The 15532-nt window shown below is 37.8% G+C and overlaps 1 protein-coding gene and 1 long non-coding RNA gene across 2 annotated transcripts in view; both read right to left on the bottom strand.

Annotated features, from left to right (window-relative positions):
- Positions 1 to 15532, bottom strand: part of LOC139773065 (uncharacterized) — a 111405-nt gene that overhangs the window by 28660 nt on the left and 67213 nt on the right. The window lies entirely within an intron of this gene.
- On the bottom strand, positions 6557 to 9221 carry LOC139773051 (uncharacterized). Its single transcript, XM_071707254.1, has one exon. The coding sequence runs from the start codon at positions 8750 to 8752 to the stop codon at positions 7484 to 7486; it is 1269 nt and encodes a 422-aa protein (XP_071563355.1). The 5' UTR covers positions 8753 to 9221; the 3' UTR covers positions 6557 to 7483.

Genomic DNA, 15532 nt, shown 5'->3' with positions numbered 1-15532 from the left:
TATCAAAGATAAAAAATTTGAAGCAATTTTGAAAATAAAACACATTGTTATATTCACAAGAACAAGTTCTTTGGCTTTTCTTTGTTACGAAATATATGTACAAATTTTTTATCAGTGGTCTTTCTCTAGCCTATATATATATATATATTCGCTGTTATTCAAAATTTATTTGCAATGTTTCTGAGCCTTACTTATCGGTCATGCATGCATTTGATCTTGCTCGAGAAATCGATACGTATCTATTATTAGCAATTCTCTTCGTGACAATTTAATTTCTGCAATTTCTTGTTTATATCTCTCTATCTCAGTCTTTCAATCTGTCGTACGCAACAGAAACGCGGAAAGAAGTCATTATTGTTGATCCTACCTCAAAACACACACACACACACACACACACATTTCTTTCATGGCTGTTTTCTCTCTTACATGTATTTCTGTGCTCTCTCTGCGCAACGTCGTCCTCATCGTCATGCGAGAGACCGATCGTTCATTCATTCACCCTTTGGGCTGGCGTTTATTCATTCATTCGTTTATCGAAACACTTTTGTGCTACGCGGAGATACGGGTCTTCTGTCGCAGCGCTACGCATCTGGGAAACTCTTTAACTGTTTTGTATAACGTGATTAGTCTGAATACGCGTATCTCGACCTCCTGCACCGACACCGATAAACAAACGATAGAACTTTGAACGATATAACTCTTTTTGATTTTGATTCGCTTGTTATTAAAATATGCAATCCTAGAATCTTAAATTAATAAAGGATTTGTTAATTTTCCTTTGCGAACTTGCCTAACGCTAGCACACATTGTAAAGCACTTGAATATGATTCTTCCGTATCGAGATACATTCGATTTTAAAGACGAATGTAAATTTACAAAGATTAAAAGGAGAATTATATACGTTACAATGATAAGAATGATAAAAAGAAGAAAGTGTAGACAGTAAGGCTTAGAAAAGTAACTCGTCAGGAACAGCTCGACTGTTATCAAGCTGGTTTAGCTATTTTCAAGAAGGTTGAATCAATATGCTGCTTTCGCAAGAGTTATCTTACAATAGCCTGACGTTCAAATATTAATGTATACCTGGACATTGATTCATATTATGACGTACGATCTTAAAGTACATGTAGACAGCAAGTTATAATCGTCGTTGATCGATATGTAGACATACATTTAAATTTCATATGACATTACATAGCGTCGTGAGTTTATATACAGTTGTAGATAAACCGTCCTACATATTTCTTTTATTCAAACTTAATGTCAATCACTCCTTTATAATTTAATAAAAATTGAAGCTACTTATATTACTGCAGATGTCTAAAAATATCCACTGAATGTCTTATGTCTGCAATTACTGCAATACCGATTCACATCTGAAAGTAAAGCATTCTTTTCTAGTTACAAAAGCTTGAGGATTGAACGCTTATTCTTCAATTAATTCCACACGTCCGCTTTAATACAATTTTAACTCGAAGCGATAATGACGTGCGCGCGCGCGTACCTCATTATTTAACTCTTCTTGTATTATATCTGTTTATATGCGTAAACATGTGTAAAGTATACACAACCCATTACCAGTTACCCGCGTTGTCCGCGGTATAATTCAGCTATCAAATTATCGCCTCTCATTTACATCGCGTTTGTTCATCTTGTTCGGACGAGACTGTAAACGTTTACGACAATTCGGTGAGCAACGCGTAGGTGTTTCCGCGAGTAAAGACGAGCGTGGTCGAAAGCCCGCAAAGTAGTTCAAGCCAAGGAGAGAGCCAATAGCGAGCGCGTAATCGTTAGTATAGCATATGCGTGAGGAGGTGGTGAAGAAGCACACGCGGCAGCGTGTCGCAGCATCTCCTTAACTCTTCCTCCGCGCTTAAATAAATTAAACGAGACATCGCGCGACAAGTAGGCTCGGTGTTACTTACATAGGTACGTGTCTTACGTCATTCGCGCGCGTGGCCGAAGAGGGCCACAACTTGCTTCTCTATCCTTGAATCTTGCTCGAAATTAGCCGCAATCAAAGTGCCACGTCAACATCCCCCCTTTGCCCTCTGTTTAACGACGACGGCGCGGCGCGGCGCGGCGCTTCCTCTCATTCTCCTCCCGTTCGCGGTCGAGGAAATCGGCGAGACTTCCGTCGCGAATCATCAACTCGATGATGAACTCGGTGAGTCAGTTCGCTAGAATGAGCAGCGTTCAAGAAAAATTCGGTCGCCGCGCCGTGGCCATTACGAAATCGCGTTTCATCGCGACTACGATTGTTTCGCCAAACGAATGAAAGAGAGCACCTTCCGCAAATGTAATCGCGATCGCATGAATCTAACGTCCCCTCGTTTTATCACAACCGTGTAAGGTACTATGTAGACATAAGATTGTAGATAAAAAAATCGTTATTAGTATATGATTACATTCACCTGCAGATTAAAACTTGAATGTTCAATGTCGTTTTATGACTCGAATTCAAAATCGTAAACCGACGTTGTCGTGTTTATTGCATGATTGTATAATATGTATTGTACGTTGTAGTTTTATGGTTCACAAATGGAGCGCGATATATCTTGAAATAGATCATTTAAATGAGTTCCAAAAACGTCCATGTTAAGGATTAACGAGTAGAACTACGCCAACGGCAACGGATCTTAATTTCTTATATTCTCACAATCAGTTGATAATAATAAAGAAAATGTGAAAGAAGCACTTGTACGCCGCGCAAACTCCGATTCGAATCGATGCGTGATGTCTTCTGTCGCGGGATATAGTACTTGCGCGAGCAAAACTTGACGATGTAAGTAATGTACAATGACTACGGCGAGATCGAAGCGCGTTTGGTTAAGACCGCAGATTAACCACCATTGCATTCGGAACGCATCCCTATAGGCTGGAAACCGGCCTCATCCCCGGAGTTGAGTTCTGTACGAGGGTGAGTTTCGTATATCGAAACGAAACCAGTCTTCCCTCTCCTTCGACATCGACATAAGGGTCTGTAGACGTGTAGACTCCGAATGACGTATCTACTGCCATTCCCCCTCTCTCCCTCTCCCCTTCCCCCTTCCTTCTCTCTTTCTCTCTCCCTCCTCCCTTCCCTCACCTCGTCTCTCGTGATATAAAGCGATGAAAATAATGTAACGCACCGCCACCAAAATCTATTGACACGCCACCCCACACGCACGCATACACGCGCACACCGTCCATTCATGGTTACGTGCGTGAGCGCGCGAGAGAAATGAGAGTCGCGACTGGTTGTCGAGATCGAGATGTTGGGGAACCCCTCTGTAAATAAGCAAGATGGCGATGTCAAAATAATTGTAGATAGGCCATAAAATGGTCCAAATTTCTACTCAAAGTACGAGAAAAGATTTTTCTTCTTTTAATTTAATCATGAATATTTGTATACATGTAATCTCTCTCTCAATATTTTCATCGGTCTACTTTACAGACACTTTTGTGTGAAATGTTCGCCCAAGAAATAAAAGACTCGCAAGAACTTTGTCTTTTCATTTCAAAAGGCTCTTTCTTATTAAATTTTGCATATTTTCTAGAACTTTAAGTATGAAGGAACAAAAAAAGTTTCTAAATATACACATCAAATCTGTCATTATTTAATTTAATTATTAACGCGATGTATCAATAGAATACCTATTATCATATTTGTTTGCATTAACGTAAAGCCATGGTCGATAAAACAATGGGCAGTTGAATGTGCGAGATAGCGGAATAGCTGCACTGACAATAATGAGCGCAAGCAGGCTAGAGCACTGCGGAGTAAAGTAATAGTAATCGTAATACTATAACGATATATGTACTAAAGAGCCAGATACTAAATAGTTGAATACAAATAGTTTCACGAGTGCTTTCAAAGACTTCACGTCGACCATTGCGAGCGCGTTTGCGAATAATGCTGACGACATCGACAATAATGTAATAGCGCAAAGTAATTCAGCGAGTTACCGACTACTTACTAAAACGTCAGGAACACTTAGGAACTTTACGCGTCTTGCACGTATAATTCTCTCTGCAAAGCAACATTAATGCCTAAATATCTTTTTATGACAAAATTTTAAAATAAATGTTATTTGAAATTTACAAACGTCAACGAATAGCTCGTTTTAAAAAAGATATGTGTAAAATTAATTGTTATTTGGGCTTTATTATTTAGTAAGAAAATAGCTAAGTAGATTCGCCAAACTATAAATTAAAAATGTTTAGCTAATAAATCAACAATGTATTAATCAATATCAGCATATCTCATTATCTCATCCATGATACTGCAGCCATGAAATAAAAAGAAATAATTCTACTGTGTATCAAATTGATTATTATTTTGTTGTACCAAATATTGAATTCTATAATAATATTAAGTATAACATACAAGTTGCATAATTCTGATTTATATTTTGCTCACTTACTTATGGGTTGTACGTGATGCTCACGTATAAATCAAATCAAATCAAATCAAATTTACGCGGTATGCAAAAGTGTAAAAGCGTGATGCAACGTCGTCATTCGCTAAACGCATCGCGTAGAAACCAACACTCGTAACGATATCGAACACCTATGCCGTCCTATGCGATACGTAGAAGAGCAACAACATGCGTACCGTAGACAACTTGCCACTTGTAGCAATTGACCACGCAAGTGTTTACCGTCCCCTTCGGGCTACACGACGCTATGCGACGCGATTTCGCCTTACTTTAGACATGTCGTTCGTTGTTTTACAATGAGTTGTAATTGCAATGATGTAACTTAATTCTTTATAATTTGGATAATGCAACTACCTCATTTTGTGTCTACTCATGCTGTTTACGAAGTTGAAATACGCGTCGTTTTGTATTCAGTCACGTCAGAATACAAAAACTATTTTACGATGATCCATGAATGAATGAATCCAAAGGAACTTTGGTTGACTTTGCAAGAGTCGTTGATGTGCACAAGTCCATGTGAGCGCTTGTGATCGTGTTCAAAACTTTAATCCTCTCGATTAAAACGCATTAATATTCTCAATTGTTATTATGGTAATTAATTTGGATTTGGATGAACGAAATAAACTAATTTAGAGAGGGAGAGGGGGGGAGAGAGAGAGAGAGAGAGAGAGAGATAACGTTTGTTTTCTTTGAAAGATTATGGGGATGTGAGGGTTAATAAGATTCGCGCGTACCAGACAAAAGCACCGCGTTAGCTATACTCGAAGGTATAAGAATGCCGAGCACGTCTGGCGGTGGGCAGGCCGCGCGGGTCACAATCCCATCTGCCGATCCTAACCGGTCTCTTTTCCTCCCTCGTTCTCTCCTCGGCCCTTCAGGCGTTTAAACTCCGGTTAGACGTACGCGAGCGCGCGCCATTATCTTATTTACGCCTCATTGTCTCAATGTATCATACCAATATCGCGCCTGCTCGTACCGACCAGCAACACGCTTCTGGATCGTCATCAGAGTGCACGTGAATGCGCCACGCCACGCCGCGCCGCGCCGCGCTTACGAGAAACACCGCTTCACGATTCGTCTGCCTTTTCCTCTGTCTTAATCAAACTCGCTTACGAAAAGGCAAATCGTAAGACAAATCAAGGTAATTATGATATATTCTTCCTTATTTCTACCAGTATTTAAATTCAAGGGCTCTGAACTTGATCATCTTTTAAAGTTATACGTGTTGTCAAATTTTTCTTCTAAAAGTGCAACATTCTTAGCCGCGATACATCAAAATCTTTTGTATTGTCTAGAAATCTTGCAACTCGTTTGGAAAATGTTTTGCTGAAGAATGGTCCATCTTTTTGTTTTCCTCACCTTTTTTTTGGCATTTTGAGAAGAAATGCTAAAATATAGAGTTTACGTTCAAGGGTCTTGTTCTTTAATCCTCGCTAGGAAGAAGTGGTTGCAAAGTCAGAAGCCAAGAAGGAAACACCGCAAAGAATGCTGAGATATAGTTTATGGCTATACTACAGCACTAAAGCAATTTTGCAGCGGTGGCCTCGTACGTCCATCTAATTCTAAATGTTGTGTCATTGTGCGTGTTTCTCGTCTCGACGAGTCAAACCTTTATCCTATATTGTGTTTTGACACTCGATGGGTTCTGCCTGTTAAATTTTACGAGCGGTCATGACACGCAAGATCTTACGATTTCGGAGGAAAATCTGTTTTGTTTGGTCTGGTCAAATCATCCCGGAAAGAACAACGTTAATATCATATAGAGACAGTTGATAAAAACTCATGCATGAATAAGCTTAAATGTTGCTTGACATTTCAATATGTTTAGATAACTTTTTATTGATAAAAAAAATGTGTAATATAACGATAATTAGGTTTAATCACAATTAAAAATAAATAAAATTGAAAAGTAAAAAATAAATATGATGTGTATTACAATACACCGTACAAAATTGATACGTTTGTAAAAGATTTTTAAAGAAATAATCTATTTAAATTTAGTATAAATTATATACATTGTATGTATGTGTGTGTGTGTGTGTGTGTGTGTGTGTGTGTGTGTGTGTGTGTGTGTGTGTGTGTGTGTATGGCAATATATTTGCGGTGGTCGTAAAGTAAATATTAATTGCAACATGGAATTTTTAAAAATGTTTTGGACATTTATTTTGCTGACATCATACATATGTTTCTCGCAGGCATTTATTCTTATTGATCTCAGCTCTATATACATATATAATATTCGTAATATCTTTAGCAACAATAATTTCTATGTACACGTTGTAATAACAAGCTACAAATGACTATTTATAAATCCGACTATACATAATTATCGATTAATCGATGCTGTACATGCTAGGACCACCAAAGAGAGATCACAAGTTAAAATTCTATATATTTTTATATCGTCATACTGTTCTTCTATATTTCAAAAGTCGCTGAGATTCGATCTCAAAATTCACATTTTAGTAAAGTTCCATCGACGATATTTAATATCGTTGATAAACGAATGTTGTCGTTTGATATGATATTTATAGGAGAAGCAATATCGTGTATTGCTTCTCGTACGAGATTCGAGAAAAGTATGTACAAAAACGGGAACGAGTTCAAATACAAACTAATCGCAATTATCGACAATTATCGACAATTATACAAGTTAATTTAGTATAATCGCTCGGTATTCGCATCGGGAATACCGAAATCACGAAAAGACTTGATATTTTAAATATTATATTATTTCATATGACTATAACATATCAATCAATTTTTTATTCCTCTCAAGAAATGGATTTCTCATATAGCTATAATTTTGCTGCTAAAATTGCGTTGTCAATAATATAGATATAGAAAAACAAATTTATGTACAAATTTTGAGAAGAAATTTAGTCCAGCTAAATTCATCAAGTTTCTTCGGCTACATGCGCTATGAATGTTCATCGGTAAGATTTAACGAAATGATGGAATTGTTACATGCAGGGTGAGATCGATCGTGCTGCACTTCCTTGAGATGGCCATTTTGATGGTAAAGATTATGTGAAGATTAGATCGCTTATCAGAAGATGGATTCAGCTTTGTCGACCGGTGAGGACCGTGATGGGTTTGAGAAGGAGCTGCGGCGGACTGTGAGGAAGTGGTCTCGACGGTTGAACAGAATTGCAGACGGTAACCGGCGGCGAATGCGGATCCATTGGTTCTGGACTGCTTCCGGGCGAAGCCGTACTAGAGGGAGGTTGACTTAGAACTTGAGACGTTTGACTGAGATGATATCTGGACTGTTGATGAAATATCGACGCCGGTATCGGTGGCATCGTAATAGATCTTAGGGTACTGTAGAAATCCTGGTAAGGATTTCCCGTAGGCGAGATTCCGGATGTCGGGATGCTGATACCGCCGGGATAGCCAGTAGGTGCTTGCAGTAACCTTTCGACGGAGAAGGCCCCGTGAGTCGAAGGTGCCGCCGTCGCTGGGAGAGGCTGCGGCTTGCAAGGTAGGCTTGTAGCCGACGACGTGGTTGCCGCTCCGGGTAACAAGCTGGCCGGATATCCGGCGGGGGTGGCGTAAGAGCCGGCGGTCACCGGAGGATACGCAACGGTGCGATGAAGGCAGAGCGACGAGGGCAGAGCGTAGAGCGACGTCGGCCATCCCGGTGGCGGGTAAGGCGTCGGATAAAGGCCGCCGAGCACCACGCTCCTCTTGAAGGCCGCTAGTCGCGACCTGGAAGCCGCCGTGGTCCTGCGCCGGAGTTTTCCCGTCGCACCTCCGATGAACACGTCCTCGGAGCTTGGGTCCAGCATCCAGTAGTTGCCCTTCCCCGGATCGTCATAGTGACGAGGTACCTTGACGAAGCACTTGTTCAAGGACAGATTGTGTCGAATGGAATTCTGCCAACCTTGCTTGTTATTCTCGTAGTAGGGAAAGTGGCGCATTATATACTCGTAGATGCCATTCAAAGTGAGTCGCTTTTCGGGGCTTTGTCGAATGGCCATCATGATTAGCGCGTTGTAACTGTACGGTGGTTTGTCCGCCTTCTTCTTATCCTCCGCCTGGTCCTTCGAGTCCTTCTGGCTCGTCGGGCTGATGGACGTTGCACTGGTGGAGCAATCCAAGGGCGGCGTTTCCGCGCCACCACCGGTAACATCGAGATCACTGCAATCGTCGCTATCGTCGGCGTGACCGACGTCGGAAGAATCCGACTGGCTGGCCGACGGCGCGGGGGTCCCGGCACACGCTTCCGGCAAAATGCTACGGATACTGAAGTTGCTCTTCAGAGCAGCCCGTGGCGGCGGCGAAGCTGTCACGGTATGCTGCTCGCCCGAGCCCTCCATATTCACCATGCTTCCTTCGAACGTTTCTCGTTGTGTAACACCGTACTCCGCTTGCACTTTCAAATCCGTACCTTGTCACATATGCATGTATACGTTCACTCAATTTCTAAATACATCTCCGATTATTTCCCTTCTACATTTTTTCCCCGTTCAACTACACAACACACCGAACGATCGTTTCCTTCTTTTCCTCCTTTGTTTCTTTCTTCTCTCTGTTTCTCTTTCTCCTTTTTTTTAATTTAAAAAATTTTTTTATTTCTACGCGCACCGTTCGCCTTGCGCCCTGTCTCTTCCCAGCTGCGAGTAAGCTGAACGTCAAAGCGCTCCCGTCGAGAAGCCGCGCGTATCTGACGGCCTCCCCGCCACGGGTACTATTTATACCTGGTGTACGGATACGCCCACCAGTAACGGCACGACGTGCCTCGAGGGGCTCGCTGACCAATCGTGGTGGTAGCGCACTGGCAGTGCCGCTCGACCCCACTACGGTGTTTGCATCCAATGTTTGACAGCAAACAATGTCAGCGGTACGAAGCCACGGCGAAGGCTGGGATTTCGGAGGTGGTAGCGAGGCGCAAGCGGATCTGGAGCTATCGCGCAGCATGGTGGGGAGCGCAGCCGCAACTAAACGTGCATCCCCGCGTGTGCAAACAAATCCAACGCGTTATACCCGCGTCTATACGCCCTTCTATGGGATTGGCACGTTCTTGCACGTCGCACTGCCAGAGTGTAGCGCAGGACTTTGGCTTGGCATGGAGACAGAGAGAGAGAGAGAGAGAGAGAGAGAGAGAGAGAGAGAGAGAGAGAGAGAGAGAGAGAGAGAGAGGGAGAGAGAGAGAGAGAGGAGGGGGGGGGGAGGAAGAAAAGGGAGAGTGTGAGAGATGTCTACGGCGCGATTGTATTTATATATCTTTCACGGCGGCCGAAACTTGCTTCAACTTGATTCAATTTTCATAGCGTCGTCGAATATGGAGATGATGGGGACGTCTGTCGCAGAACGTCGTTCGTGCACCTGGTGTCATCGACTTTTGTATCTTCGACTTGAGCGTTTGTCAACTGAGAGACGCGTTAACGAACTTGCTATTGAGCTCTTGCGCGAAATAAACACCATTCTTATGACAGGTTTGTAAGATGTGTGAGTTGTTAGATTGTTATTATACACCACGAATTTGATCTTTTGTATTCTTTCTCTTTCTCTTTCTCTTTTTCTGTTGGTTGGTATAAATTTTTATTTTGTATCTACGCTATTATAATTATTCTGAAGAAAGATGAGATAAGAATATATAAACTTATTAATTGTCGCAATAATAATCAATTAATTATTAACGAGCAAAAAGCAGGCGTCATCTTTCAAAATGGAGCCTTATGATCGTGGGGAAATCGTGCGGTTTCCTACGAGAAAAAGAAATATATTTGTTAGAAATATATTCTTTTTCTTTTTAAGTAACCTTTAGTGATTATCGTTTTCACATAAAAGAGTGGACACAAGTTGAGATGACTAAGCTTTACCATACTGTTTCGGCTTCGTTACGCTTAATAGGGTTAACTCGAGAAAATGTTTATTCCATAGAAAATTGCTTGTTGTGATTTCTTGCGGTTTGCCGATCTCTTTGTGTCTATTTGCAAATACGCTATGGGACTTATTGTTAGCTGAATAGTAGCTTGCCGAAAAGAAGTTCTTTTCAACCACGATTTCATTATTAACAGAACTTTTAGACATTCTTTAAACATGGCCAATTCTTGTAAGGAAAAAAAATATCTTTTGCGGGATACCCACTGATTTTACTAATGATGGTGGATATTCTTGTCGCTTACTTTCTTTATTAAAATCTAGTCATAAGAATAGTTTTCAAAATATATATTTATCATTAAATAGAATAATTAATAATCGAAAAATTATTTTGTTGAAAAATATATATAAAGATCATTTCTCTCTCTCTCGAGAATAATTATATTTATTCCCTAAATCTTAAGCTTTGATGAGTAAAATAAATCTACAATTAATCTCACATCTAAACTAATATATTGCTTTAAATATAATGTTGGAAACTATTGAATTCAATTTAATCTGAACGAGATAATATTCACCCATGACTTTAATGTGCATTGATGCGTTACCTGACGTATATCAGAAATGCGCGCGCGCGCGTGAGTGTTAGTTTAATAACATAGTACAGTGTACATTTTTTAGAGTGGTATATTATACGTATTTTATTAGAATTCTGCAAATTACGAATGCAAATTCAGGAAAAAGATGAAAATTATGTTTAATTGAGGATTTACTTGTTCCTTCGATAATAATGATAAAACTTTCGAAAAATATAGGCTTATATACTTATACATATAGGCTTAAAAAAAATGTGTATTAGAAATCCTCTTTTTTTTTAACCACACACGTTTGCATAAGTGGTATCAATCTGGAATTATACTAATCAATATAGTCACAACGACAAAGAGAACGAATCTGTGGTGCATGTGAATAAAGGGAGTAAAAGGCACGTGACAAACGTGAACCATGGAAAAAGAAAGGCCGAAAAGAAGGTTGCCGTAGGTTTGCCAAGGGAGGACATCGGCAAAAAGCAAAAGGCATTCTTTGAACCGCGGATGACATCTTTATATGCGTTGTTCGGCTCCCCATCGTGAAAATGTCGTCACCCCATGGCGATTCGTAAATTTAGTTGCATCCCACCGTATGTTCTTCATCGTGGTATTTTCATACTATAATCTAGTAAGAGTTATGAATAAGGTAAACGTAAATGTAAGTTAATTTAGATTATTAAAATTATACGAATTAACCATCTCTTGAACTTGAAGATTAATTATTACGTATAATAGCAATATGTCAATACATATGTCAATAATCATAACGGTTATTGGGTACTAATATAACCTAATTGTAAGATTAAAAGATTTATCCTTATATAGGTACGTTTGGTACGTTTATCGTCTTTCTTAAGACGACCACCGATGAAGCTATATAACAGTTTCAACGTGACGAATTATAAGTTAAAGGCACTTATTACGTGATTATCGTAATATTCGACACACTCTTTTTGAAACTCCAGGGGAGTTCACCATTCATTACCATCATCTTTCACTACAATCACCTCCCATCTTGCATGGAAAATTGCTTTTCCAGCACGACCGGCGCAACACAGCAAAGCGGTCTCCCTATTATTCCATTCCTTCGTCATACAGCTTTTCTTGCGAGACTGTGAAAACGATTCGCAGGTATCAGAAGTGAACCTATTGTTAAAAAAACAACATATCATAGTTGTCGCAATGCGTAGTTGTCAATATCCTTCGCGTGATGGCAATATTATGCCGTGGATACACTGACGAATATTATACTGTTCAAACAAGAGAAATATTGCGGGTGAAAGAATTTACTACATCTGCGAATTATTAGTTTATTACTTTACAGAGTAAACTTTCGACTAATCAATCGACGAAGAAAAATATTTGAAAGATGAGAAATTGACATACACATTGAGTCTGATATTTTCCTTTAGATGATATTAAGTTAATAATAACATTACATGTACGTGTTGCTGTATAATATTATATTACTTCGCGATACTTAATTTTTATACACATCTACTTTGCGTCATTGAATTCAACATTTGAAGGGAGAGTTAAAAGAGAATCATTTTATAGAATTATATTTTATTAAGTTTTCAATGAAGTTGCGGTATAGTGATAGTTAAAGAATGCGTGATTAAAAAGTGATGTTTCTTTGTGCAAAAAATTTATTCTTATTTATTTTATCTTATTAATTTTCCAAAATGTCACAAAAAAAATAACCATTCTTCTTCAATATATGTATACTACTTAATAGCAAATTTGGCAGATATATGCACTGCACTCTATAATTTCAATATTTATGACTGCTATTATAGGTATTGAATTTTAAATGAAAAAGCATTATGTATAAGTACATTGATCGATAAAATATTCAATATACTGCTAAAAATTCTGCTGATAATATTAATAACATTGAGTATTTTATCGATTAAGATGTTTATGTTATGTTTTCATGAAATTAATTCACCGAAATTAATTCACGAATCATCAAATTTATCTATCTACACACAGTTGTATTATTTTTCGTAAAATATTCTTAGTTTCTGCAGTCAATCCAATTCTGTCAAAAAAGCTTTCCTGAAAAACCAAGATGTTTTTTTTTATAGAATCAAGGTCTCACGATTCGGCAGATTGGGTTACATGCATGCCTTGAACTCTTAACCTTGTCTGTCGCTCTTTCTTCTCGCGTCAACGAAGATGCCCTGATGCAGATTAAATAGGTAACTAATCTTCTGCGGTCCAGTTGAAGAAACTAAGATCTGACAGAGAGATGATCTCCGTGGCGATCGCATTAAACTATCGGTAAGGAAAAAGAGAGGTAAGCAGATACTAGTAGAGTCTGCCTGCACCGACAAGGTGGTCTGTTGTCGTTGTCCGATTGTGAGTCGTCAAATATGGAGCGGCACTTTTGTTGGAATTAGAGATCGAACTTTTGTATTTTTTTCACACGAGGCTAATCATCTATAATAATCAGATAAATCCTCTTTAAACTTGATGTTAAGATTTACAAATCTTTTACTCTAGATGTTAATAAATATTTTAAATACTTTGAATTTAAGCATACTATTTAAGCATACACTGTTGGAAAATTTGTGTTAAATATAACATAAATCATATGTCCCAAACGGTCCATTCAAATTTTTGTGTTAATTTAACATAATGTGGATGTGTTAAATGGCATTAACACCGATATTATGTTAAAATATTTCAACAGAAATGAAATGTTCTAATTCTGATCGTAATTTGAGATTAATTATGTGTGCAATTAACAAAACTTTTATGTTGAAGTTAAGATTTAAGATAAAATCTACACTCTTTTTCTGTAAATTTTTATTCCCACTTCTGTTATAGAGTATAATCAACACTCATTTTCTGTAAATTTTAACACATTTAATAAATACGTTCAAATTGTGTTTTACTTTAACATATTTCTTAAATTATTTTTATAATTTTACATGTTAAATTTGTTAGGTTCAATTAACATAGCAGGCATATATGTTAAATCTACACATGTGTGTGTTGATTATTTTACACAAAAATTTTAACAAGGACCTTTTTTAACAAAACTACAAAAATTTTCCAACAGTTGTATGTTAATACTTAATCTAAGATTAAATGTATAAACAGATTACATACTAAATATGGAATCATTGTTTAAATTGTTTTATAAAATTTGTGATAAGAATTGTTATCATAAACTTATCATGTAATTAAACATTAAACTTAACAAACAAATACGCATAAATATCAATTATGTGGTGATAAGTATTATTTATATAGATTTTAATATATCGTTTGGATTTGTAAGAATAAAGAAAAAAAACATGAAGAAAAAAAGGAGGAGGAGAAAAGGAGACAGGAGGGAGAAGCACATTTATTGAATCTGAAAATTCTATCACATGGAAGTAAAATATATGACAAAATAAAGGGGGAAGAGGGAAAGGATAGAGAAATTAGCGTGATCTAGGAATTTAGATTTTTAACCTGAACAGGTTAAGACAGTATTGACAGACTGGTAACGAGTTCGGTCTGTGGGCCACACTAGACACTTAGCCTTGATAAAGCTGATTGACAGATAAAGCGCTCAAAAAGAGATGACTCGTTGAGGCTATGAAGCGATTGGTTCTAATGCAGCTGCCGTGACGAAAGAAAGGCAATATTTGCACGCACAAAAGATGGATCATAGAATGTCGTCCGACTAACTAATTCAATTCACTCAATGTCCGGCAACTTCTGCGTATTCGATCATGATGCCATTCCCGTAATAATCTGCCGGTAAATATAACTGTGTTTTAAATAGAATATTAAACATATTTGAATGTTATTTTCTGCGGAATAAATAAGAAAAGATTTATAATCTTATTATACAACATTACAGATTGCATGAGATTATAAAGCTTGTTATTTATTCCATAGAAAACAACGTCTTTATATTTAATCTAGACAAATATATATATCTTTTAATAATTTTAAACTTTAAGTTAGATACCTATGATTCTTTGTTATTATCTATTTTTAATATAGTAAAAGCTAAAAATACGACGCTAAAATACGTCGTATATTATTGTTAATAAATGAGTTAATGAATCATCATGAATATTGTTTTAATTTCTGATTTGATCGCACCCTTCGATTTCATCACATTACCGCTACTCGCGAAAGCATGAGGTTGATATACACAATTTTAATAAGCCTTATTAAATTATGTTAAATTACTATTTCCTGTTAATTCTTAACAAAATATTTATTGTTACTAATTGTAAGAGATGCGATATATCTACTGGAGTAAATTGATGTATCTATATAATAAAGTATCATTTGAGTTTTACAATTTTATCTTATATCTTCATTAATTTAATTGCTGCTACATTAAATATGTTCCGCGTATAATGAAAATATTGAAAATATTGAGGTCGAAGATCGCAACTGCATAAGGCGACAAAAAATGTTGCTACTAAAATGGTCCGATTTCCATTGCTTATATACGCGCAATATAAATCTAGTAGCTATAGAAGGCTGAGCTATAAGGTTTCGCCTTTCGCAGCTCGGAGGCGTCGATAATTGGCGTTCGGTTACATCGATAAAGGGATAGTGTGACGCGGGTTTTTTTTCGCGGGTTTATATACATCGTCACGCTCGCGACCGGTATCAATATTTATAGCGCATCATTAATTTCAGATTGGATCAGCTTCACTTTGCGATATTGGA

This window comes from Temnothorax nylanderi, unplaced genomic scaffold, assembly GCF_030848795.1.
Source record: "Temnothorax nylanderi isolate EJ_2023f unplaced genomic scaffold, tnyl_v1.0 TNYL_tig0056_pilon, whole genome shotgun sequence".
NCBI classification, from domain to species: domain Eukaryota; kingdom Metazoa; phylum Arthropoda; class Insecta; order Hymenoptera; family Formicidae; genus Temnothorax; species Temnothorax nylanderi.
The sequence above is the reverse complement of the archived record's forward strand: the minus strand, read 5'-3'. Positions and strand labels throughout refer to the sequence as shown.

Bases quoted from the DNA above. Each gene is read 5' to 3' on its own strand.
- LOC139773051 (XM_071707254.1), bottom strand. From the start codon at position 8,752: ATGGTGAATATGGAGGGCTCGGGCGAGCAGCATACCGTGACAGCTTCG.